The sequence below is a fragment of the Anopheles maculipalpis genome, chromosome 2RL (genome assembly GCF_943734695.1).
Source record: "Anopheles maculipalpis chromosome 2RL, idAnoMacuDA_375_x, whole genome shotgun sequence".
Taxonomy (NCBI): Eukaryota; Metazoa; Arthropoda; class Insecta; order Diptera; family Culicidae; genus Anopheles; species Anopheles maculipalpis.
Window position 1 is genome coordinate 24,372,937 of NC_064871.1, and position 24,684 is coordinate 24,397,620.

A 24,684-nucleotide genomic window follows, 5' to 3' on the forward strand; every position below is an offset into this window, starting at 1 on the left:
AGCGAGTATAAAGTGTCTGGCGAACGTAGGAAAGCAAACTGAAAACCATAAACGACAACCAACATCAACAAAGCCGAAAAAAATCTCTGCACACTCACACGACCATAATGTGAAGCTGACTCCAAGAGCTTTGCTGGTTTATGACGATCTTTTGGAACTCCTCAGAAATAAGTTACTGCGGCAAGACGTAGCGATGCTCAGAAGTAGTGGAACGGGAGGTATGAAATTATGACTTCCTTCCTGGCACTAGTTCTTGGTGTGGTGTTTTCGAGCTGGTTCAAATCCAAGCTCGAAACTTCATCATATTCTTGGCCGCGTTCGGCTTCTGGATTGATGTGGTTTTGCCTCCGATCGAGTTGATCGAGCGGGCATAGTTGAAGAAGCCAGCGTGCACAAATAAGACGACGCCCCAAGGGCAGACGGGAAAGAAATCTGGGCCCTTTCTGGAAGCTAAACGTCAAAGAGCTTCGATTGTGTTTGTGCGTATTGCCATGCTGACCGCATCAAATACAACAACATCAACCGCATCTATTGCGGGAAGCTATAACTCAGCTCGCTCGCAGGACAGGACAGCCAGGAAATGTGGACAAAACACGTACCGAAAGGTTTTGCGGAAGGTACACTTGCGATCCGATCGTGCGTAACGAAACGATCCACTGTAAGGGAAACGGCTTTTCGGTTGGAGAGAGATTTGTTTTTTTTTGGGTACATTCTGGCAAGCCTTTGCTAAACGAAGTGGCAAACATGCGAGAGTTGTTGCATCCGGTCCCGGTGTCTAAACACTAATCACTTTTCGAGTTGGTTTGCTAAACTGACCTCATATTGCTGCTTCTGCCCCGGCCTACAACACCTTCCAGCGCAAACAAGCGCTAATTTATGACTAAAATCCGCTTGTCCAGCTTGCAATCGATTGCTCGCTCGTAGGACCCATCGGGGCTTGAAATGGGGTGGAAAAATCTAGGCCATAGAGTAGCCTAGAGTCTCTAATGCTGCTGCTCCTGAACGTTTTGTTCCCGCAGAGCAATGGCTGCCGGGCTCATCAATTAGGGGAGCCGTACGCGATGGAGCCCTGAGCAGCTGACCAATTGACGCATCGCACCAGTAATGACGATGCCTGTGGGAATCTTCTACGACGACTAGCTCGCCGACTAAATCCGATCATGGATGATCCAGGTGAACGGAATGCTTCCCTTTGCACTAATTTACATGGTTCTGGATGGGCAGCCAGAGCCAGCCGTTTCTCGTCTCCGTTTTGATCGGTACCCATCGAGAAGTAGCACCACCATCGGCTGGGCAGTCTGCTCGCTTGGCAGCAGCTTGGTTGCTAGCGAGTCCCGCTAATGAAAGCAGACCCCGTTGCAAAAGCGTACCAGTGTACAAAATGGCCTAATGATAGTTGCGCAAGCCCCCCGGGACAGGAAGACAAGCTTACTGGGCAGTTTTGCCGTCATCATCGGATGTTTCGCTGTTGGGGAGTACATGATTTTTTTTTTCCCATGGATTCAGCCAACGACTCTTGGTCGCGCATCTTTTCTGTCCCGATGCAAAGAACACCGGAGACACTGGAAAGCGATGAAGACATTCGCTGGAATCCTGTTCAGAAGAGAGTCCTCTTCCGCCTTACCGCCTCGAAACCTACTCTTGATCGTGCTGAAGGAGGCTCCTCGCCAGCTAACATTGTGCAGATCCGTGGTACTTTGCATACGATTACTGTCGATCAACGACGATGAAAGCACGCGTGCTCGGGTAACCTGTGCGATCAAGAAACCCATCGAACGATGAGCTTCCACTATAGCTGTTTGCTTCACTTTTTTGAGTCGTCGAACAGCAGTTAGATCATCGAAGTCACAGTCCAATTGAGGTGTCCCGTTGTGATGTCTTGTTCTACCCCACCACAGCGCGCTCACAGCGGGTAGTGTAACACACCTCTTTTTCCACGCCAAGCGGTTGGGTTGCAGTTTTCGCGACTGTTCCGAGGCCACAACATTATTGGTCCATGCGAGCGCACAAAAGCTTATAATGGGTGAGCAATGACCGTTTTTCCTTCTTTTGCCAAGCAAAACGGGAGTGGTTCCTTTTGCGGGTTCACACGCAGCCGCTACGAAATTTATGACATTTCTAAAGCTTAAAACGTCAAAACATACACCCCAAATCGAGCATTCACCTTCTTGCGGGAGAGCGATCGCGCGCACACACCCGAGAAACCAGCCGGATGGGTAAGTAGTTCCCATTAGCGAGTGGCGTTAAAAAATAAAAAATAAACCCACCAAAAAGACAAAGGTAAACACAATAAAGGTGGAATTTTTCCCATTACGGTTGTTTAAGATAAAGCTGCCGCCCACGTAACCGGTTCGGGGCCACATTCCGATTACGATGCTCACCCGGCTGTCTGGTGCTCCGCTCGGCGAGATGTCAATTTTGGTTTGATGTTTCGTAGGCCGGGTCCCGATCAACCATAGGCAAATATTGGCAACGGGCCTCTGATGATAAAAACCCTCGGCAACTTTGGTGGTGTTATCTCCTGGGAAGGACCCACTTTGGTGCTCTACATACGCTCCAACCTTCCTGTGTGACTGACTGCGCGTGTACTTGTCCGTTGGGTATTTCACCATGCAGCAAATAGGCTCATATTACAACCAGTGCAAATCAAGTTTGAATGAACCCCTTTTAATATTTGCACACTGTCTTTCCCTTTCTCTCTCTCTTTTTTGCTATTATGAACCTAATTTCGTACAGCTTCTAAATGAGTCTACGTGTTTGAGGATAAAGCACCAGACTGGGCAAGAACATATTTAAAACACACAAAAGACACAAAAAACCCTTCATCCATGTGTAGAGTCCCGATGATGGCTTCCGATCAAATATGAAACCCAATACTTAATGCCACAGTCTTCGTTGCGTTCGGAGCAACAAAAAAAAAAAAGCACACACTCCAATAGGCCACCAATACTCTCCCGGTCCGGTATTGTGCTTCCCGAAACAGGCTGCCCGGGAGCATATTTTTGATGGCAAACATTCTTGTGGTCGATTTTCCCAGTACGCTTCCCAGAGCTGTGGTCCCAGTTGAAACAGTAGAACCAAGAATGAGCTCAGGGAATTTTGTCCTTCTCCTGGTAAATGGGCTCCGTATCCTTTTTGGGCGATAAATCAAACCCTCCCGGTTGAGTTCATTCGATACTAGCTTCCGGTTACGAGGTGTTTTTTTTAAATTTTGTTCTTGTCTTTGTACGATCGAAACTCCCTTAGCTGTTTTTTGTTGGCATTTTTGTTTCTTTTTTTGTTGTGCTAAAACCGTTGCCTTTCGAATTTCCATCCTTCCGTAGCGGATGACAACCGAATGAAGTCGCGTTTCATTAAAATAGGAAAACTTATTGTAAAGGAAATGTGTAACCACGATCAACCCTTGCTGTGGGGTGCTTTTTTAGTTAAATCCTTTTACATCTCCTCACAAAGCAGAGAAATTCTCTAGCGACGAAACGAAAGGCATTAGGCGTGGGGGGCGTTTTAAATTAAATCCTTCTCCCACCCATCAAAATCCACCCTTAAGGGTCGATGAAGTAATGATTGAAAGATTGATTACAAATTCGTTACCATCACCATTGGTCGCGGTTTTTTTTTGTCCCTTCTTTTGGTCCCGTTCACATTCCCCACCCGATCGCTCCGGCTTTCCGGTGGTACCTTACCGGAATGTGCTTGTCTACAGTCGTCTACACTCGTCAGCGCCTACGCGCAGTCGTCAAAAAAAAAAACTAGCCGTAAAAGTCTTTTGAAAAAGCTCCTACGCGTCAGGTCGCGCTCGTTCAAGTGGTCCTTGAGCAGTGTGGCCCCTGTCGCGGGGAGGAAAAATAGGAGCATCGAAAGAATTTTGAGAGCCAAATAACAATATCGTTAGTTCCCGGGTCGGATTCGGTGGCGTCAGCGTCTGCTTGCGGTTGATTTTTTGTTTGTTGTCGTTAGCCGTCTGTATTCCTCGTTGTGCCATACGTTACGGTGCGTTTCGGCAACCAAGTATTTCAACGGCGGCGTCCCCAAATAGCTGCTACCCATATTTGCTGGGAACGCGTTTCCCAAACCCATAGCTGACACTTCATGCCACGGTTCTCGAGTTCGGATGGCGAGACTTTGAGAGCACTTGCAAATGTCAAAGTCTCGGTCGTCGGCAGCGGGTATCCAGAGGGTGTTAATATAACGCCGGTTGGTTGGTGTGTCCTCAAGCACAAATACACCGCTCGGAGAAGGACGACATCCGGCGGCTCTGCTTGCGTCAGGCTACGGGGCGCATCATTTTTATTTTTAACCTATCTGAGCAGCGAACGCATCTTGGAGGTTTAGTTTTGCCAAAATGAGCGAACGGCGAATAAATAAACCTCCCGGGACAGAAGAGAAGATGCTGTGGCAAGAAATATCATCGTTACTTCACTTTCGAGAACGCTTCGTGCCGCTTTAGCGAAGACGATACTAGAGAAGGCTAGGGTAATTCAATACGGAACAGCATCGACCGGTAACTGGTAACTCTACACCGACCGTAGGCGCTTCTCCCCTACCCCAAACTGAGTGACCACGCTGAACAACGGGATATTTTGCAACCAGTCTTGCAAAGTTTTGATCCCCATTTCTTGCAACAAAACTGTCAATCCGGGTTGGGTTTTAATTTTACCATGCAAAAGGCTCATCCTCACCCGAACCAAGTGCAGGGCAAGAAAATCAGAACACGGGATATGTAAGGCAACAAGGGCACGCACAACCGCACAAGTGGCTGCTCTCACAAAAGCTAGTTTTATGTTTCCGTCCGTCCGTCGGTCCGGCCATGCTGGAAGCTGAGACGAGTTGTGTGCACAGGTTTTGCGAAAGTATCTACAACGATCATTAATGCGTTAAACCTCCCATGGTCGGAACCCGGGACGATCGGCACCTGACATTGTTCGGTTAATCAGGGCCCTGGTGCTGTGGCTACAACCAGAAAAGGGAGCCATAAAACTGTGCAAGAGAGACCCTAGCCCGCGTGTCCGAGCCTTGTTTCGCGCTAGTCGTTAATCTTGTGCAGTCGCTGTGCTTCCGGAGCATAAAAATTAAACTCCATGCTAAGTGTCCGCGAGCCCGAGAACGAACCGCATAATGCGGAAAATGATGAAACAAGTAGGATAAAGCAAGAATGGCCCTGTAAATCGGTTACTTAGATCATGGACCACATTTCGCGACGTGCTGGACCCGGCTCGTGCAGGTCGTCCCGCGCGCTCGTAAAATGGTATTATCGAGTTCGGGAACCTGTTACCTGATGCGAGGTTTGGTAGTACCACGCGCCCAGTCTCTGGTTGAACAGATCTAGACACACAGCGATACAGCCAGAAAGCGGCAAGAGAAACGTTTGCAAGGGAACGAGATGATAAATAAATCTTCAACTGCATCTTACGCGCGACGAATGGAAGCTATTTTGAATGGAAACTCGCAGGGAAGCAAAACGTGATAGTAGAAGAAAAACCGAAAGGGACACACCGATGAAAAAAAAAGCATGCTCCACCAGCCAGCCACACACCCATACCCAAACATGGAGTCATATCTGATTCACATGCTATAAAATGCTCCAATCGTCCCGCGGTTGATACGGAGCGAAAGAGACACACGAAACCCGACCAAGTAACAACTTCTGCAGCATTCCAGCGGTCGGGTTCGAAAGCAAACAGAGATCCCGCATGCAATTACACTATTTGTAGGAAGATGTGAATATGCTTAGAATTTTAGCATCAAAAAACTGCTTTAAATAGCCGGCTTCCTCCTTTTTTTCTTACCCAGCCCTTGCATTGACACTGGCATTTGCTTAACAACTCTTTTCTCTTCGCCCCTGCCCCGCTTGGGTGTAAATCTTGGTAGTGAAGAAAGTGGAGACGAAGTACTCATACACACACACACACAAAATTGGAGCACCCAGTGGCATTGGGACCACGCGGCAGCAACAGTCGTTTGCAAGTAAAAACGATAAATAAACATGTATCTACCCACCAGCATTCTCCACGTCTTTTCTTGGGACCCTGGCATCCGAACGGTGTGTGCTGGGAAAAGTGAAGGGAAGCAGGAATTTGAGGGTGCAATCCCGGGGAAAAAAACATTCCACCCGGCCAACGGACCGATTTGAATGCTCGGAGCTTTGCAGATCGCATCGAGGGCGCGGGCGCGGACGAGACTTGCCGTGAGATTCATCGTCGGAGGTCGATATGGCGGTCGAAATGTAACATATTAACAGCAACAGCATTCAGGCATAGTTTCGTCGACTAGGTCCAACATTTTTTACCGGTTGTTCCCTTTTGCTAGCCCTACACATGGGGCGGCATTTCTTTCGCACATTCGCGATACTATTCGCCAACCAGCGAAGCCATAGCGGTCTGGTCGGAGCGGGCTCGCATAGGCTGAGTGTGTGCAACGCCAAACAACACAAAAAAGAAAGCATTTGTTTTTTGACTCCATTCTAGAGCGGAGTTATGCTTCGGTGCGCAAAACAAACACACACACTCTGTCGGGGAGAGCAGTAGGCTCAAACTAATCTTATCCGGCGCTGAATCCACAACCGGCGAGGACAGTTAGCTTTGCCCCCGGGCCACGGAAACGCCACAGGAAGCGCACGTTGTTTCATCCTCCACACTCATGAACGCAGACGTCCGCCCTGCCAGAGTACGATTGTTTTCCGATCGGATGAGGACGTAATGGAATGCGGTGCCAAAAACGTAAAGCCACTCGCCTAGCGCGCCCTCAAAACGAACACCCGAAACGACCGGGCCTTTACAATTGTGACTTGCTGGTTCGTAGTGAAGTGAAGCCGAAACGAGAAGGCTCTCTCGTTTCGGTTTCACGGAATCCAAGAACGGGATCGCGGTCGGGTTCCATTGGCAAATGTGAAGCAAACGCTTGTCTTGCCTTGCTCGGAAAGCTCCGGAGCACCGGGAGGATTAGTCACGTCGTGTTGCGAGCCGACTGCCATTGCACGGAAATACATGCGCTTACCATTTAATTCTATTAATGTCTATCGAAGCATATAATTAAAAAATATTCCGAATCTCTTCGCTTTTTCACTCGGGCTTGATCGACCATTTTCAACGCATCGATCGATCGATCGTTCGCCACAATAACAGCAGCAGTAGTGGCCACGATCCACCCCGGTTTCGGTCTGCAGCATGGAACAGGGGAAATGGAACCACAGATGGAAAGAGGGTGAGAAATGGGCAGATTGAATAGAGTAAGCTAGAGAACGCAGAGAAAGAAAAAGCAGACCTACGCCGCTACATCAGAACCGGAGCGGTCCAGAAGATCGATCGCTAAGCTCTAAACGGTGTTATTTTTTGGTTGTTGTAAAGTTCGGAGATTCGACTTTTGTTTCCGTTCCGTTTCGGAGCAGCTTTATAGCAGCAGCAGCAACACGGATTGAGTCGTGCGTCATGTGCGTCGCATGAGTTATTGAACCGCCGGATAAAGTTTGCCTTTACTGCCCGGAATGTCTTCATCGTTCGGGTCCGATGCTATCGTGTGAGCGGAAATCTCTTCTTCTGGACAACACACATCGCTTAAGGAAAGGAAGTTTGAAGCGATTTGCAACGTACGATAGCAGCCGATCGATTTTTGTTGACCTTGTCGCGAACTGTTTTCGCGTGTCCAGCTGAGGCGCAATTTCCAAACACCCGAGAGTGGTCGAGATCCAATTTGCGGGGTTGTTGTGGCGAAATGTTGCCCCAAAACGGAGAGGCGAAACATGAATTAAAGGATCTGATGATGTTGCCGATGGTTTACCCCCTCTAACTAGCCACACAGACCAGATGAGCTTTCAGCGCAAGCGCCACAAATCATCTTCCAAATCATAAGTGGCCTTCTCGGGCGATCCTCACTTCCCTCTTGCACCATTATTCTACGTGCCCTTAACAACAGAGCACCATCGGCGATGATGATGGTGATGATGATGAGGATGTAGAGCCGTTCGAAACGTCGAAAATTATGTGGTTTAGGCAATAGAATACCAAATCCCTGCATTTCTGCCTCATACCCCCCTCACACACACACACACACACACACACACACACACACACACACACCGCAAGTCTGCCGGTAATTATTTCGTAAGAAATCTAGCACGAAACCAACCGAAACCGATCGGGAGGAAATGGACAGCAAGCAGAAGAGCTGAAAAAGCAATAACAGCAGCTGTAAAAGGTTTCAATCCAGCCAATCACGGATTCCCGCGGGATCCTGGTTGGTGGAATGTGGATATGGATTTCCTTTCGAAAGCATGGCCGGCTTCCGCCTGCAACAGACCACGCAAGAACGAGCACGGACCTGGATGGTTTAATTGCTCGCTCGGCCGCTCCATTAGGCCTCACCGGCCTCACTAATGAAGCACTCGCGGGCGCACGCTCGCACACTCGAGCAGCTTAGGCCGGATATTGATTTTTCGAGGCATTGCGCATCGTAGATGCAGCTGCTGTACGGGCGGTATTGTGGGAGACTCCACCGAACACCCAACCGAACAAGGACCGCTGGTCCACTTTCTTCAGCAAAATTCCACCGGCCAATGTTGCATGTTTTTTTGCAATGTTCAATGCCAAAAATGGGCAACCGTCCGGGCACATGCGCCCGGTGCAGCGTGTGCTTGTGTTTCGCTCCGCTTTATCAACTCCACCGAAAACTCCTTTCCCCCCCCCCCCTCCCCTGCACACCTCGACAGGGTGCCAATCCGTGTATGGTGGACTGTCGCGATCGCCAAGTGTCGATTCGCACAATTGCGCTCTGCCGCAAAACCGAACAACTGTGGCCGCGCCTTATTCGGTCCGTCCGTTCGCTTGCTCGGCAAAAATAGTCAAACAAAAACATAACTCCTCTCTAACCAGGTTCCCGATTAGATCTTGCGCGTGTGTAGTCACCTAAGGAGAAGTCCCTCTCCCCCATAGGATGCTGCTTTCCCACTCCCCGGCAAAAAGTGAAGCGAAAGGAATGGTAACGACTACGGGCGCGTACCGGAGAGCAAACGAGATTTCGTCGTGCCGGACGGCTTTCGGGCTTTATGCTGTGAGCCAGCAGTATCGCGCGGTACACTGCGACCGACTGCTCGACACTTTCGACTGGCGTGATTGATGATTCTAATCTGCTCACTTAAATCTAACATCAAATTAAAATTAATCGTATCACAATAAACATTTATTCGTCGAACGAACAAGCCTTCGACGGAGGCTTTCGAGCTTTATATATTGTTATGCTTTTGGAGTGTTTTTTGGCTTTCATTCCTGGTTTTATTTTTTTCTCCCCTTTTTCGTTCCCCTGTGGTTGTGGGAACGGACATGTCGAAGTGGTTGCTCGGAGGATTTTCGGCTTACCATTCGCTCTTGTGTGCCCTCCCCGAAAACGACATGAATTGGATTTACCCGGAGGAAGTCTTATAGGACGCACGCAATGACAACGCAACGCAGTGTGCGACAGCGATCGATTCGCCAACGCGCAGTTCGAGAGGCTTGAGAGGGCTTGAAGCACACAAAACAAAATTTTTGCCAAACATGCGCCCAAGTACCCATTTCGGAGATGGATTGCGTGTTTGTGCGCCTTCTCCTTGTTTGGCTAGTTCATCATCGCCAGACCAGATCAATTGTTTAAACTCGTTCGCGTGCTGAAGCGTTGTGGCCCTGCCAGCGTTCGCCCACTTGCTCCGTAACGCTCCTGGATCATGTGGGGATGCAAAAGGTGAGCGATCGCGAAATGGTAGGATTTGTGCGAAAGTGTGTTCCGATCCACCACACACTTACACCCTTAAATAAAAGCAACATCAATGCACACACTCCATCCGGAGAAAGTCGCGCTGGGTAGGGTGAAGAAGTGATTTAGGCGAAATATAAAACCCTCTCCTATCCAATCGCACTTACATCTTCGGCATTAGATTCGCTCGGAAATTGGATGATCTACCCGAAATGCGATGCGCACCTATCGAGCCCCGAGTAGACGCGGAAAGCGAGTAATTTCCCGAGCGACGACCTGAATAAAGCAACCGTACGTGTGTGTGTATGTGATCCGATCCCGATGCCGTTTGTATGTTGGTGTGGTTTTTTTTTGAATTATTTCTTCTTTTTTTCCGTCCCCATTTGCTTCTCTCGATTCAGCCAGCAACAGCATCCAATTAACAGCATACTAGCATACTTTTAAGCTGAATGATTTGATTTTGATCTCCTTACGCTGGACGATCTCTGTCTGTAGACGGGTGTGTGCATCACCACCCGGTTGGGATAGTTGATCATTGGGATCGCTAGATCGCTAGAAGACACTAAATTGAAAGCATTGAACGAGTGTGTGAGGGAGAAACCCCGGGGAAAAGGAAACAGCGCCAGGTTTATTGCGCTCCACCATTGCCTCGCAGGAAATCGCATCGTAAATCGCAGAAGAACACACAGAAGACAAGATTTCGTTTAATTCTTAACTAGCCTCACCCGTTCCTGGCCGTACGACACTGGAAATGAATACAGCATGATCATACGGGGTTGTTTTTGGTTAAACTAGGTACAACACTTACCACTTGATTGCTTGATTAGAGGTAATTTTAATGGAGCTTGGAGCGAGGCAGCATTTTTTTTTTTGCTTTTAATTTTACTCTCTGACGCTAGCAACTTTATGGCAACTTAACCGAAAAAGAAAAGCGCTAGCCACAACGGGTGAGTTGCAAAAACAAAACCCCCGAAACCTGCTCGATTCATTCATCGTAGCAAACGAACAAGGCTCGAGCAAGAACTGGGGAGGAAAACAACGAAAACAATCACCTCCCAGCAGCAGCAGCAACACCGTTTGCCCAACACGATTTACCAAATCACGTGAAAAATGGCACTTGCTTGCGTGAACAATTTTCATTATTTTAACCATTTTCTGAAACTGCCAAATCTGCTCGATTACCGGCCGGCGATGTAAACCCCCATTAGCCGGTCGCTCGGTTAGATCGAACGTGGAAGACTTGCAAGGTGCATTTTATATCAAATTTGTAACAAACGATAGAGGAGCAAAAAGTAAAACCAAACAACAAACCTCATTCAGCCACCTCCATCGGACGGAGCGCTTCGTGCGGAAGGCTTTCGGTTGTTACACTGTTGTGCATGGTGAACGCCACACTGCGAGGCTTAATAAATAGGCCAAACGGGTTTGATATGCTTTCTACAGCATAATTGTTCATACACACACACACACACACACACACACACACACACAAATAAAAATGCTCAAAAATTTTCAAATAGAGTAAAAAAAAATGGGCTCCATTTTTGGCGTTTCCCCGGTTCGTTGCGGACGCAAAATTCGATGACCCATCGATAAATGCCAATTTTTTTTCTGTTGTTTTCCTTTTCGAATCAGAAATAAGCAGGTTCAGTGAACGAGGAGTTGACTTCGAGTCAGTAAAAAAAAAATGTAAACAAAATCAAGGTTTGTTGGATGGAAAACAAGATACACACAAAAAAAAAACACCTTTCCCAGCAGAAAAGCTACACCCCGAAAGACGAACCCGCGTAAAGCAGGAAGCAACGAACTATAACCTCTCGGAATGGCCACCATAAAGCTCCGGCTCATTAACGTTGGTATGCAGTTCTGTTTCCGGTCGGCTGATGAAACAACGGCCCATGTGCATGCGATCGCGATCGATTCTCTGATTGGGAAGTCTTAAGTTAAATTATTGCCTGCCCTGGGTGGGCCGTCCGGAAGATCCTTCCCTGCCCGAGGGTACCGATAATTGGCAGAACGAAGCAACAATGCTAACCGGTGACAGTATACTATCCGGTGCGTTGTTGCGAAATGAGTCTTCTTGATGAGGTTCCAACCTTGGAAAACAACAACCGAAATTCCCCACTTGGGGAGAAACGTTTCCCAATTCCCTTTCGGCACCTTTCTACCACATCTAACCCGGTAATTATAGGGAGACTGTGCGTCCTAAGCATATGAATCCTTAACCGGCTTAGTGCGTCTGCCGAGGAAACCAAGGTTGCCCAACTCACTTTCGGTGCCGCACACTGCCACCAACAGAGACATTCGTTCCGTCCCATCATTAGGCAACAGGTTTCGCCCATCGCTCGAACGACGCCCGGAGACCGTGCAGATCCCAAAACAATCCGCCGCCATCTTGGGCCGAATGGCTCGATCGATCTAATTACTGGGTTTGCGTGGCCGCACCCGAACCAAACTGGCGGCACTTTTTTTTTGTTTTGTTTTGTTTTTATTACTTATTTGAGATCTGAGTCCAGAGTGCCGCGGTGGTCACATTTTATCGTTCGTTCCTTGGTGCTCCTTGTACGGAGCATTGTCTGGAGCCCTTGCAACGTTAATTGCGGTCGTTTCGTTGTACAGGTACACCCGGTTAAACGCCATTCATGGTCGGTCGAAAATTGAGATATTATTCTAGCGTTTTACGTAGCAACAACATTACTCCAAACCGGGAGGACCGTTCTAAGTGGTCTAGCTATGGGACGGAGTCGTTGTGAACTTTTTTTTTTTATTCTTTTCTTTTAGATCTTGGCCATGCAAGAAATGAAAACTTCCGGCATGATATCGAATGATGCTATTAAGCACCTCGAATAACACGCACCAACAAGTTTCCTTTTTTTTTTCAAACCAACCAGACACGAAAGAGATGTAAGAGGTGTTTCGGAGAAAATTCCTTTCCCTAACCGGAAGGCCACTCTAATGTGTTGTGAAAATGGTTTCGTTTACCTGCGAATGTCCCTGGCGAATGACTTGCGGATGCAGATCCGTACCGAAACGGATTTTCAAGAGGAAAGCGTAACCATCGGCCAAGAAGTGGTAATGGACGTTGATATGCATTTCCTTCTCATCTGTTTGCCTTCCCTTTTGCTTCATCCCTACACACGGAGGTCAATTCACTTGCTGCTCAAGAGTTTTTCAGCGTCCGTACCGTTCCACTGCTTCCATCGATCTACGTTCCCACTCGCGTACCTTCGATCGTTGCCTTACCGGTCGATTACGGGGAAGGTTCTATTTCAAGGTTTTGTCTCTTCATGAATGAACCAACTCGCTCGCCTTGTTGTGTGTGCGTTGTGGGATTGGAATTTGATTGAGTACCACAAGCAAGCGGAGAATGAAATACATGCGAGAACAGCAAAGACGCTTTCAATAGATCGTAAGACGATGCACCCCTCTTGCGGATGCACGTGAAAATAAACAAAACATACAGCACCCTCGAACCACGATTGCAGCCCACGATTGTGGATGAGTTTTCCGTTTCAAGCAGCACAAACGATCAGCATCAGCAGAGCAGATGAAGATGTTGCGATCGTTTGATCGTAAGATGGTAAGATGTCTGGGCAAAAATGGCTACGGCAGCCTAGGTAGCAACCAGAGCAGAACATTGGCTGCAGCTGCTACAATAGCTACCGCACATTCCAAAGTTTTGATCCGATTGAACGGTCCGGTTCCGACGGTAGCTCGCCAGAAACTGGAGCGAGAGATGGATTTTGTGTTGCGTTCCCTTTTTTTTTTTTTTTACTTCCACACAACAACGGAACACTCGTTTACTGCTGTCGCGCAATACACAACACACAACAGCTCGGTGATGCATAATTTCATTCCATTTTCCATTAAGTTGAACTTTTACGATGTAGATCTGTGGACCCACTGCGCGATAATATTTATGTAAGGCTGCTTTAAAAACCAGATTGCATTAATGGCCAAAATCAGAGCCAAATTTATACACGAGAGAATCTTTTCTTTTCCGCTTGGTGTGTGCAATGCAACACGGAAATTTATGATTTATTGTCAACCTCGCTGCAATGTTGCTTTCGGTGTGCGAAAAGAAAAAAAAACCGAAGAGCACGGAACAACCCGTTCCCATGGGCAGAGAAGGGGTCCAGGGTCCAATTTCCATCACCGCGATACACATTTAAAGTGCAGCATTATTTGTACAACTTGCTCATTGCGGTGCGAACATTATCCGGCAAGCGGCAGCTTCCCTAACCATTTGAAGCTCGTTCGCACCGTTCGCACGAAACACTGGTGGCACTGCACTTGATGGATGCGATTTGGCGAGCTTTTTGCACTCGGAGACTCGGCATAATCATCTCCTCATCCTGCTCGGATCGGCTGCAGGTTGCGTGCCAGATGGGCTGCTCGTCGAGTGGGGTTGAAGCAGATGTCGGCCGCAACTGAAAGACACCCTTTCTTCGGCGGAGTGATGTGATGTGCCCGACCGTGGTGAAGCGAAGATGGCCAATGCTGATGATGTTGTGCTGCTGCTGGTGATGGTGATGTATTTATTTGCTACTTTGTCCCATTGGGGAGTTGTTCCGCTGTGAAGATTTTTTTTCTTCTTTTCTCCTCCTTCTGTTCGTGGATGTTGTTTGCTTTCCTACTGTCGCGTTCCGGTGTCTTGTGGGTCGTTTAGCTCCACATTCCATTTATTTGCTAGCTCTTGCCAGCACTTGAAAGGAGTTTGGAAGCCGACCCACTGTAACAACAATTTCCCGAGCTTTTCATGGACACCGTACGTAAGAATTGTTTTCCAGCACCCTTCCAGGGTTTCAACTGTTCCGGGTTACCAGTCGAGGAAAGGAAAATAAAAAGAAACCTTGTCCGCTTTGTGCCACCGAATAAAAATAACACAAATCGTCTGTGGTGAGAGAAATGATCATAAAAAAAGCCCCTGCCCCTTTTGGTAGGGCACCTGGTAAGCTGCGAAAGATATTAACGAGAAAACAAAGAAAAGCACCCGACTGCATTTAACACCCAGCCAGTCGATCCAGTTTTCACCGGTGCAATCGTACCGGCGGGTAGGTGACGAGATTCGGATGTAGCGTATAGTGTGAACCGATATGTTGGGAAAAATGCAGGAAAAGATGCGGAACATGGAATGCCGTACACAAAAAAAGGGGGTCAGTTTGGGGAAAACCCCACTGCTCAAGAAGCTTTCCCTATCATGTTCGAATAGTGAGAGAATAGGGGGGAAAAAGCACACAAAAACACACAAAAAAAAATAATAATAAACAACATCTGAATGATTGGTTAATTTTCTCATTTGCCTGCTCAGCTTCTTTTCTGTTAAGTTTGGCTTGATGATCGATTCTGTTGTTGTTTTAAAAGCTAACGATTGCAAGCGACAGTTGTTGGGATCACGACTTTGTTTACCAATCTACCAATCAGACACGCGGTCCACAGGAACCAAAACCCAAAAAAAAAAACGCACAAACCGTTGATCATTTTCCACTTGATCGCCTTGATCTATACGCCTCATAGGTTATGGTGAACCTGTAGGGAAGCGCGCGCTCGCGCCCGCGATCGAGTAGACCACCAACCAAGTGAAACAATTTTCGGTCCACAACAACCGGCCGGAGAGGCTTAGGGAGCTTGCGTCTTATGGAGTCGGCAAGCCTCAAACAAACGCCCCATCCCGTTGAGTTCCGATCGTTTGTTTTGTGGTTTTAAATGTTCATTGTTTCTGCTTCCTGTAGTAGTGGGCTCGGGTGGAGTCAGTCGAGCGCCACAAATTATGTTTGCCATTGATTGATTTGAGCCACTCTTCACCGGCCGCAGGTGGTATTGGCATCTCGGAGCAGTCAACTACTATTTGTTTGTGGTGGGAAACGGCCGTGTACTGCTTGTGTATGAATGAAAGTCAAGATGGGACAACAATGCGCGTTTCTAAATTACCGTGACTTAGTTCGGGTGGATTACTTATCGATCGCTCAGGAAGCTCGATTCAAGCAGTAGACGAAGCAGACAGGAAAGAATAATGGTATAAATTAATAATAACTTCCCTTGGCCACTGTCAAATGATCTGTGTTGGATTTGGCGCAGTTCCCAATTTGCTCCGTTCAATTTTGCCCAAAATTTAATTTTCTCACAAACGATTGAGGCTTAATTCGAGGGAATTAGACGCGAACAGGCTGGATGTTTTATTTTCTGTGCCATGGTTTTCCTAACCCATCCTAATCGCCCTTCGGAATTGCCATGTGCCAATTATTCGGGACACGATTGCGGAGGTCAGAAAATGGGCGGCACGCTCATGGCACCCATTAGGCGTTGTTTTTCCGGGCGTCCGCCGCTCATTGCCTGCCAAGGAAAAAAACCTTTTTTTTGCACCGTTATACTAACTTCCTCTGATCAGTCGTTCAGAAGCAATCCAATGATCGACCCTTGAGAAGCTGAAGAGCGAGAAACAGGGAGAACGCGCAAGCGGGATCGCGAGATCAACAACAAACACAAAAACTCTACACCAAAAGAAAAAGGGCACCAAGATAGATGAAGTTCGACCGAACCGAAAACTGTAGTCCAACATATTTTTTTTGTATCCACATTCTTTTTTTTTCTTGCTGTTGGGACAATCAACCTGCCTTGGGCCAGTTTCGGTCTCCTTTTTCGGTTTCACATTCGAGACGAAGTTGGTTTCAATATGCTTTCGCCCTTTTGCGCCCATTTCTCACCACGATTAGACAACTGCTCGGGATCGTATTGCGTTTCGGGAATGTCATGCGTCCGGATATTGCCGGAAATTAATTCAGTTCTCAGCTGGCTAATGATGGGAAGCGCCTATCCGCGAATTCTGCACCCATAAAATATGTCAATGAGTAACGGGCTTCCGGCGTGTGAAAGCAGCCACAAAGCACAATCACTTCACGGGCTTTACGGGAGGACCTGGACGATGGTCATCTCGAATCGGCAACAGAGCTGGTTGTTGGACGGCACTGGTGCGTTTATCAGGCAGAGTTCACGTTGCTGAAAGGTTCAAAAATTCGATCACGTGGGCTTGGTACAAGGCACGTGACAGCTACACACATCCTACACTAGTAACTCCGGTAACCATTCTTGAGTGTGACACTTTATGGCGCACCTTGGCAAGAATGTTTCATCGCTGTGGCAGCCCGGGTGCATTCGACAACCCGCTAATTTATCGTCCTGATCGCGTCGGCCTCCGTCTTCCCGGGGTCGTTCACGGAGACCACCAGCCGCGTCTTTATTCGACACACGACCGTTGTGCTCCATGTTTGGATGCGGTTTTATCATACCGCTGATCGATCCCATTGCGAGCGCATGTACGGTTAAACATTTTCCAATGGAGCGCACGCGGGCGCTCGTCCCTTTCGGCGGCTTATCGCGCGACACTGATCGTATGCAGAGTGCACACAACAACCATATTTTCCCCAACCCTGTCCCCTATCCTTCCCCCCGGGGCTTGAGCACTCCGAACGTGCATGTTTGCTTCGGCGATCAAAAGGAATACGGAACCAAAGTCTACAAGCACCGAAATGCAGCGAGCGTTCCCATGCACAGACGTAAGCCATTTCTCGGAAGACAAACAAGGTCTCGGTTGATCCCTGCGCAGCATAATCTTTTCGGGTACCTTCCGACCGGCCGTGGTGCCAGCAAGGCTCGACGAGCGCCTACGCAAGAAATTCCAACCCCAAAAGCACGGTCGCTTGCAGCGACACGGGCCACGATCTCATTCTGGTTCGGCTTGATCGGCGGCCCTTGGCACACGGGTAGAAAGACAACGATAAACGAAAAAAAAAAAGGCGAGAAGAGAACTAAAAAGTGTCTTTCCAGCTATCAGCTAGCCGGGAAAAGCAAGTAAAGCTTCGCGTACGGCGTCCCCAGTCTGAATGCATCGCCCGGAATGGGCTTGTTTATTAAAACGTCGTTACATTGCGGCCCACCTTCACCCTTTCCCGGGCTGCAGCGCCCCCACAAGAGGAGAGCGATCATGCCCACTATATGCGCTGAACAAAGGCAGGGGAACACGCCGGTGAAGGTACACTCGGCAGAGAGTCGCGATCGCGCCTACGCAAAAGCCATCACCACGTGACAAGGCGAAGGTGTGTACATCGCAACACCGTAGACCCACACGATGCGCCAGCCAAATGGCATCTTCCGTGTCCGGGGACGACAAGAGGTGAATTATTGTTTCGCCATATAGGCAGGCCGCCAGCCACGCCGGGAATCGGTACGGACTAATAATTGGCGAGGCGAAAGCATTACTCATCGGAACGGTTGCCTAGGATGATCGGTCTGTCCAACTGTCTACAACGGGATATTCTTCCCAGTTTCCACGTGGGAGCTCCAGTTCAGGCGTAGGGAATTATTGAATTGATTTAAACTAAATCCTCCTTGATGTGATGATCAGCGGTACCTTGTGCATTCGACATTCCGTCACAACCGAATGGTGCTAGGTCCTAGGCAAGGAAAACCAATCAATAACTCACCGAACCAAATACCGAATACTTGTGCCAGCGTTGCCGCTGTGACGAATCCATAATAACTAAACTCTACCTACCCGGACTGTCCACCCGCGCATTCGGGGACAGGCGTTCGACTTCGATCACAAAACCAATTCTCACGCTCGTAGCGCAATTCATGCTCGACCATGTACACACCGCTACACCCGTGTACCATTCCCGGCCGGCGTTATGTAAAGAAGAGAGAAAAATTAAGTAGTTCATCTTTAACCGTTCATCTTTCCTTTCCGCTAATGACAGCATTTAGAGACAGAACGGGGCAAGAAAAAACACAAGTAATAACACAGCTCAACCCTTCTGCGCCGTTACGATCGTTCGTTCGCCGGGTGGAATCTAATTAATCGAAGCAGCGCAACAAAAAAATATGGTACAAGCGCAACTCCGCGAGTCGCGTCCCACAACAATCCACCTAAACTCGATTTCGATCCGGACCGCACGGTGGGAAAGGGGTTGAACGAACAAGTGGACAATCCATTTTTAGTGATGATTTTTTGTTAGTTTCGATGCAAAAAATCATCTTCCTCGTACTTTTGCTAAATATCTGGCTTCTTATTTGTCAACTATTTAACTGAAGTACCAAACGACCTACCATAAGGCATTCTTAAACTTGAATCTCTTCCTATAATGACCACCAGTTGTCCCAACGTGCATCGCGAAATTGTACGTTTCGTTGGGCAATTTCGCTTCGGCCGATCTTGTCAACGGATAAAAGCCTTCGCTCGCCGCGCTCAACCCCGTAAAGTTGATTTAATTAAGCCGATACCTTCTCTAGCACAGAAACGGGCGGCCCTCTTATTTTCGTACCGTCCGTGGTTACTGGTGCGATCGCGAACGCATCGGGACGCGAATTTACCTACCCATGTTTTTCGCTCTGCAAACCATTCCGAGCGCATCGGTACCGTTAGCGATTCCTAACTAAGGCACCAAAGGCTTAGGGAGCTTAGCACCGTTACTAGTAGCATTTGTCTGTCGAAGAAACGTCGATGGACGCACCAGCCTATTGAGAACCGGGTGGTGCCACCGGGAGGCGTGCGCGCGCGTCCGATTGAACGATCGCCAGCCATTCACCCCGTCCCCGAGCAGCTATTCGGTCGGTCGGTTCGCGATCGTTGGGATGGGAAAGCTACTGGCAGGCATTAGCACACCCTTACTGCCGCCCCGACTGATGATGGTGATTAAAGCTAAGCCGGGCCGAGCGTCGTTTGCATCTTCGCAGACTGCATCGACTGGCAAGTGCAACTGGACGATGCTTTCCATTTCGTTGCACCGCGCACCCATTGGGGTTGGGTGGTTGTGCTACGGTTAGCAGTGGATCGTTCCCATTTACCGCAGTGTTCCTGTTGCAAGGAAACTGTTGACGCGCGTATCGGGTCTCTAATTGCCATTGCAACGCTTGCACCGTACTTGCGGCAATTGCCCTCAAATGGAACGGTGACGACGTCGCAGACCATGAAATTGGCATCCGAAAAACGGACGGTTTTCCCACACCGTTCTTCGTTACGTTTCGCTTGCCAGCTTCCGGTAAGCCACCGATGGCGACGGGCACATCGACATGAGCCCGCTCAACTTCAACGTAAACGATCAGCACCTCCACCGTCCAGCGTTCTACTGCCAACTTAGGGAAGAAGTTACAATTTCATCCGATGCATTTTTCGTTCCGTTCCACACCGGTGAACGTTCAAGCGACTTACGGCGGGCTCTGCCACTCGAACCACAACCGAAACCTCTTGCTGGACGAACTGACACTAATTTTTCTTCCATTTCTATTCCCACCTGCACAGGTGACGCTTCGTGTTACTTCCCGTTCGAGTTTCAGGGTGGTTACATTACCCAGAACATGGTCACACCGGAGGGTGCGGTACGGTACAGCCGCATCAACATTACGGAGAACGCGATCCCACTGTGGGGCATGTGTCACAAGCGGCGGGATAACAATGTGATCCTGATGACTGCCTCGGAGGAGACGACCTGCTATCGCTGCTTCCACCTGAAGCTCGTCTCGAAGAACGTCCTGCGGGTGCTGGCCGCCGACAAGGACTATCTCTCCAAGTGTCACACAAACGAAGAGAAAGCGCTCGCCTCCTGTCTGACCGATGAGGATCTACTGAACGAGGCTAAAAACACGGAAATTATCCTCTACAGTACGTAACCTTTTGCCACCTTCGGAATTGCCAAGCGCGCGGAGTTGGGCAGAATTTAATCGTCTATTTTTCACTTTAAATTGCAGAATTCCACGAATGGGATGGTGCTGAGGTACGCCAAGAGTACTGTCCCATTCACGGCCGATACCGGATGACGTACAGTGTGGATAGCAGCGATACCGCGGACGGTATCGAGTGTGATTCAGTCGAGTCCGAGGTAGACAACTGCCCTTCCGGGTCAGCGTTAAACCTGCGCTTCCGGAACTGTGCCTTCCCCGATCGGGAGGTAACGTTCGAGTGTTTGGGACACTGGCGTGGCTTTGGGAACCGAAATTATCTTGCCCTGCTCAGTACCGGCAATGAATCGCACCTAGGTCCGAAGTATCGGTGCGCCACCTACACAGAAAACCCCAAGACGGGTGAGATCGAGATCTCGTTCAGCCGCGACTCAACGTGCCGTGCGATCGAGCGTCAGTACGTGCGTCATCCGAACTCACGGTACACGAACGGCAATGGCATCGGTAGTGAGTACCATCACGAGATACTAACGTTACGTCCAATTCCGCTCGAGTTCGGTCCGGTCACACAGTACTGCAGGTAGGTCAAGCCACGAACCGAGCTTAACGAGCGCTTAACGAGCACTTGACAGCTAAACACTAATCAAACCGATTCGGTGCATTATCCTTCATTTGTAGCTTTCCCAGCTGGCTGATCGGACGCTGGGAGCACGTGATCGTCAATCAGAACCAGCTCATCTACAAAGACCACAACACCTTCAAGACGTACACGATGAAGTGCGTCAAGAACTACACCAACCACGACTCCAACAAGTACATCGTCTACAGCCAAACGCAATGGTAATTATTTTCCCAAATCGCTTTCGCTCCCTTTCTCTCCCATCTTTCAATGTTCCTGGAAGAGCGGGCGCCCCAAATTACTCTGTCCGAGGTTACCGACTTGCGAAACTAAATTAATTATCAAAATAGACGCTTCATTATTTCATGCCGAACGGTTGTTTTCCTCCCATCGAAGCTTGGTTTTACGTTCCCTTTTTCTTTCTTTGGTTATTTTTTTTTTTTAATTCCAAAACTCCAAAACTCCATTAACTTCCCATCGAACGCATCGCCGATCGTTTGTTGCGCTGTTGATGCAAGGTGCTCTTTTGTGTTCTTGTGTTGTGGCCACAAATAGTAATAGTAGCAGCAGTAGTAGTATTAGTAGTACACACGCACAGCAAAAGTGGCATCAAATTACCACCTCCTTTCATTACGCGCACCTCATTTCCTTTCATTCAATCATCCGCCCGCAACAGGTGAAAGTACGCGGTAAATGAGTTTTTCACCCCACGGCCTACACGTCTCTAATCCGGGAACCATTTTCGTTTTTCTTTACAATCTCTTTAGCGGCGAGGAGATGTACCAGTGTTTGAAAATCGAGCGGCGCGATACGAATGTGTTCGAGTTCCAGATAAGCAGCCGCCAGTCGCCCAACTACACCGCCACAATCTGCAACGATTTCTACTTCAACGACGACCGGTGGCTAACGCAGGGCCGGCTCGATAGCAACGACATCGTATCACCCTGCCCAATTATCGGCGAGTTCTCAGGCATCATCCCGGACGATGAAGGGCTGTGCGCGAAACTGTCCTCCAAGTGTGAATCACAGGACATCATGTACTATCAAATCTCGGCCTGCGATTACATGAACGAGGTGTATGAAGGTAGGTGATTATTGTGGAGCTGCCGAGCCATGATAAAGCAGCAGGATTAACACGTTATCATTTTATCCCTCGACAGAGCGCGAATATCGCTGCCTTGGCCAGTGGACACACCGTAACATCGTGTACACGTACACCCAGCGGCGGGACGTCGGTACGTACGAATGTTTCGTCGGCACGATGCTGTCCGAACGGCAGATCTTCATCAAGGAAGCGGGCGAACACTGCCAGCGAGACGTCAATCCGCACCGGTTCGGCATGGAGCTGAACAAGGTCGCACACTGCACACAGCCCGAGGTGTTCAAGGTACCGGGCCGGCCTACCCACAAGTACTCGGAGGTACCGCTACCGACACAGCGACCCGGTCTGGCGAATGGTGGTGGTGGTGCCGGCGTGGGACACACTGGCGTTCTCGCTGGCACCAATGGAAACCACTTCCACCAAAGTTCCTCACCGTCCGCGGTGCCCAACTCTACACCGGCTCCACCGTCCAGCGTTACCACCGGGCGCATCGGCAACGATGGCGGCCGGGGCGGAAGCGCTGGTGAGAGCGGCAGTAACGGTGGAGCTGCCGGAGGAAACATTTATCCGCCGTATAAGACTAATTCCAAACACGAACCGGCCTCGGTCAAACCGGGCACCGTCGGCTCAACGGCCACGCATGTACAGTCGCACTATACCTATTTATTGTTAGCAACGTTTATCTGTGTTATCCTAGGTTGTAAGAAAATTAGCTGTTAAACCAATTACCAATTGTACACAAACACACACACACACAAAAGACAACAAAAAATTAAAAACATGAACATCATCCTATCAAAACATGGCGCTTCCTTGCATTGTCGGCCTAAAGTCCTAAAGACATCCGAAAGCCGTCCGACAGTGTTTAGGCGACGGGATGTAGTCCCGATTCAAAGTACGCACGGTACTGCTGCATGCCATCCTCGCTGATCTCCTGATAATCGACGATCGTAGCCTTGCAGCCCTCGTACCAAGCCGCAATGGCCGGATACTTGGTTAGATCGTACTGGACCACCTCGAGGGAAGAAACGGTCGCCACCAAGCTATAGTCGGCCAGCGTCATGTTCGGTCCGGCAGCATACGGATTCGTGATAAGATATTCGTTCAGCCATCCGAGAGCTTCTTCGAGCTTTTCGAGCTTCTCGCCACCGGGCGTGGCACCCTCGAAGTGCAGCGGATAATAGTAATCCTCTAGCCGTGTGGCAAGGGTACCATGGTCGAAGAATAGTCGTTGGTTTATGATCGCGCGCGTCTTTGGATCCTTCGGGTAAAGACGACTATTGGTGCGGCCGTACTTATCGACCAGATACACCAGTATGGCACGTGACTCCCACAGCGTTAAATCGTTATCCACCAATGTTGGCACACAATGGAACGGATTGATCTGAGGGTGTATGTGTGGAAAAGTGTCACTGATGTCATTCCCACCGGACTTTACAGTAATGTACTTACCGCTGTAAATGAAGGTCGCAGCTGTTCGTCCTTCATCAGATCAACGTACAGCATGTTGAGATTGAGCTTGAGGGCTTTCGCCACCAGCATCACTGCTCGGCAGTAGGGTGACGCGGGATGATAGTAGAAATTCATCTTCCTCTTCGAATACTTTTTACGCGAACTCTATCCCAACACGGTCAACAACACTCAACACGACTGTGCGAACGGCCGGCTTGCCAACACTCTGCCTACCCGTCGGTTGTGATACGATTCACGCGAATCTTATCGTACAGGATTTACACCGTTGACGATGACACGACGATATCGATTATGTATGATGCAGGTAGAAAACTGATAAACAAAAAATAATCGCCTGTTTATCGAACGACAGAGTTTTTATGCTTTGCGGGGATTAGACCCATTTTCCTGCTCCATCCATTTTTGGAACATCGTGACGGCACGCTGCGTTAGGTCGGTGTAACCGGCAATCACCTCCTTGCACCGTTCGTACCATCGACGGACGGCTGCGTACGGTGCTAGCTCGAACTTCAACAGCACCAACATGGACACGGTGCATACGAGCGAGTAATCCGCCACGGTAAGACAATCGCCCGCCACAAATGCACTATGGTGCAAAATGCCATCCAGCACCGCTACCGCTTCGTCTAGCTTTTGACGATCCGTTTCCACCGGCACGGCACGTTCCAGCACGACCGGACTGTAGTACACGAAGATGCACTTGTACAGCGTGCCACACTCGAACAGCAGCCGTTGATTTACGATCGCCCGGCGCAATGGATCCGGTGGATAGTAGGTACTACCGGCCGGTGCATACTGCTCGGCTAGGTAGATCAGGATGGCGCCCGGTTCACAGATGGCCACACCATCGACCACCAGTGTCGGTACCGTGTGCTGTGGGTTGATCTTTTTAAACTCTGCGTTCACATAGTCCTTCCGGTGTACGTCCAGGCTGATCAGGTTGAACTTTAGGTGCAGCGCTTCGCCGAGCAGCAGTATGGCGCGCGACGGAGGCGATAGGATGTTGTAGTACAGATCCATCCTTTGTAGACAGATAAAACCGGACCACAATGATCGGGGACCCGTTATTTATACGTCCAAACAGTGGAGCGTTCGGTAT

The 24,684-nt window shown here is 49.0% G+C and overlaps 4 protein-coding genes across 4 annotated transcripts in view; 2 read left to right on the forward strand and 2 right to left on the reverse strand.

The window, feature by feature from the left end:
* The window catches only part of LOC126557261 (uncharacterized), a 34,306-nt gene extending 11,409 nt beyond the window's left edge, over positions 1 to 22,897 (forward strand). Inside the window, exons 2-6 of the mRNA XM_050212969.1 lie at positions 20,015 to 20,374; positions 20,461 to 20,971; positions 21,070 to 21,231; positions 21,778 to 22,094; positions 22,171 to 22,897. Of these exons, the coding sequence (XP_050068926.1) occupies positions 20,015 to 20,374; positions 20,461 to 20,971; positions 21,070 to 21,231; positions 21,778 to 22,094; positions 22,171 to 22,832 (2,012 nt within the window). The 3' untranslated portion in view covers positions 22,833 to 22,897. The remainder of the gene's footprint in view (positions 1 to 20,014; positions 20,375 to 20,460; positions 20,972 to 21,069; positions 21,232 to 21,777; positions 22,095 to 22,170) is intronic.
* Positions 1 to 24,684, forward strand: part of LOC126559023 (glutathione S-transferase 1) — a 435,657-nt gene that overhangs the window by 172,670 nt on the left and 238,303 nt on the right. The gene's annotated exons all lie outside the window — the stretch shown is intronic.
* LOC126559034 (glutathione S-transferase 1-like) lies at positions 22,978 to 23,699 on the reverse strand. Its single transcript, XM_050215137.1, has 2 exons — positions 23,565 to 23,699; positions 22,978 to 23,496 (listed from the first exon to the last, which is right to left on the reverse strand). Exons 1-2 carry the CDS (start codon positions 23,697 to 23,699, stop codon positions 22,978 to 22,980), a joined length of 654 nt encoding a protein of 217 aa, XP_050071094.1.
* On the reverse strand, positions 23,943 to 24,608 carry LOC126559595 (glutathione S-transferase D1-like). Its single transcript, XM_050215766.1, has one exon. It carries the CDS (start codon positions 24,603 to 24,605, stop codon positions 23,943 to 23,945), a length of 663 nt encoding a protein of 220 aa, XP_050071723.1. The 5' UTR covers positions 24,606 to 24,608.

Excerpts from the sequence above, each read along its gene's own strand:
- LOC126559034 (XM_050215137.1), bottom strand. The coding sequence starts at position 23,699 with ATGAATTTCTACTATCATCCCGCGTCACCCTACTGCCGAGCAGTGATG. Across the intron at positions 23,497-23,564 it reads TGCGACCTTCATTTACAGCG|ATCAATCCGTTCCATTGTGT; the intron begins GTAAGTACATTA and ends ATACACCCTCAG.
- LOC126559595 (XM_050215766.1), bottom strand. The coding sequence starts at position 24,605 with ATGGATCTGTACTACAACATCCTATCGCCTCCGTCGCGCGCCATACTG.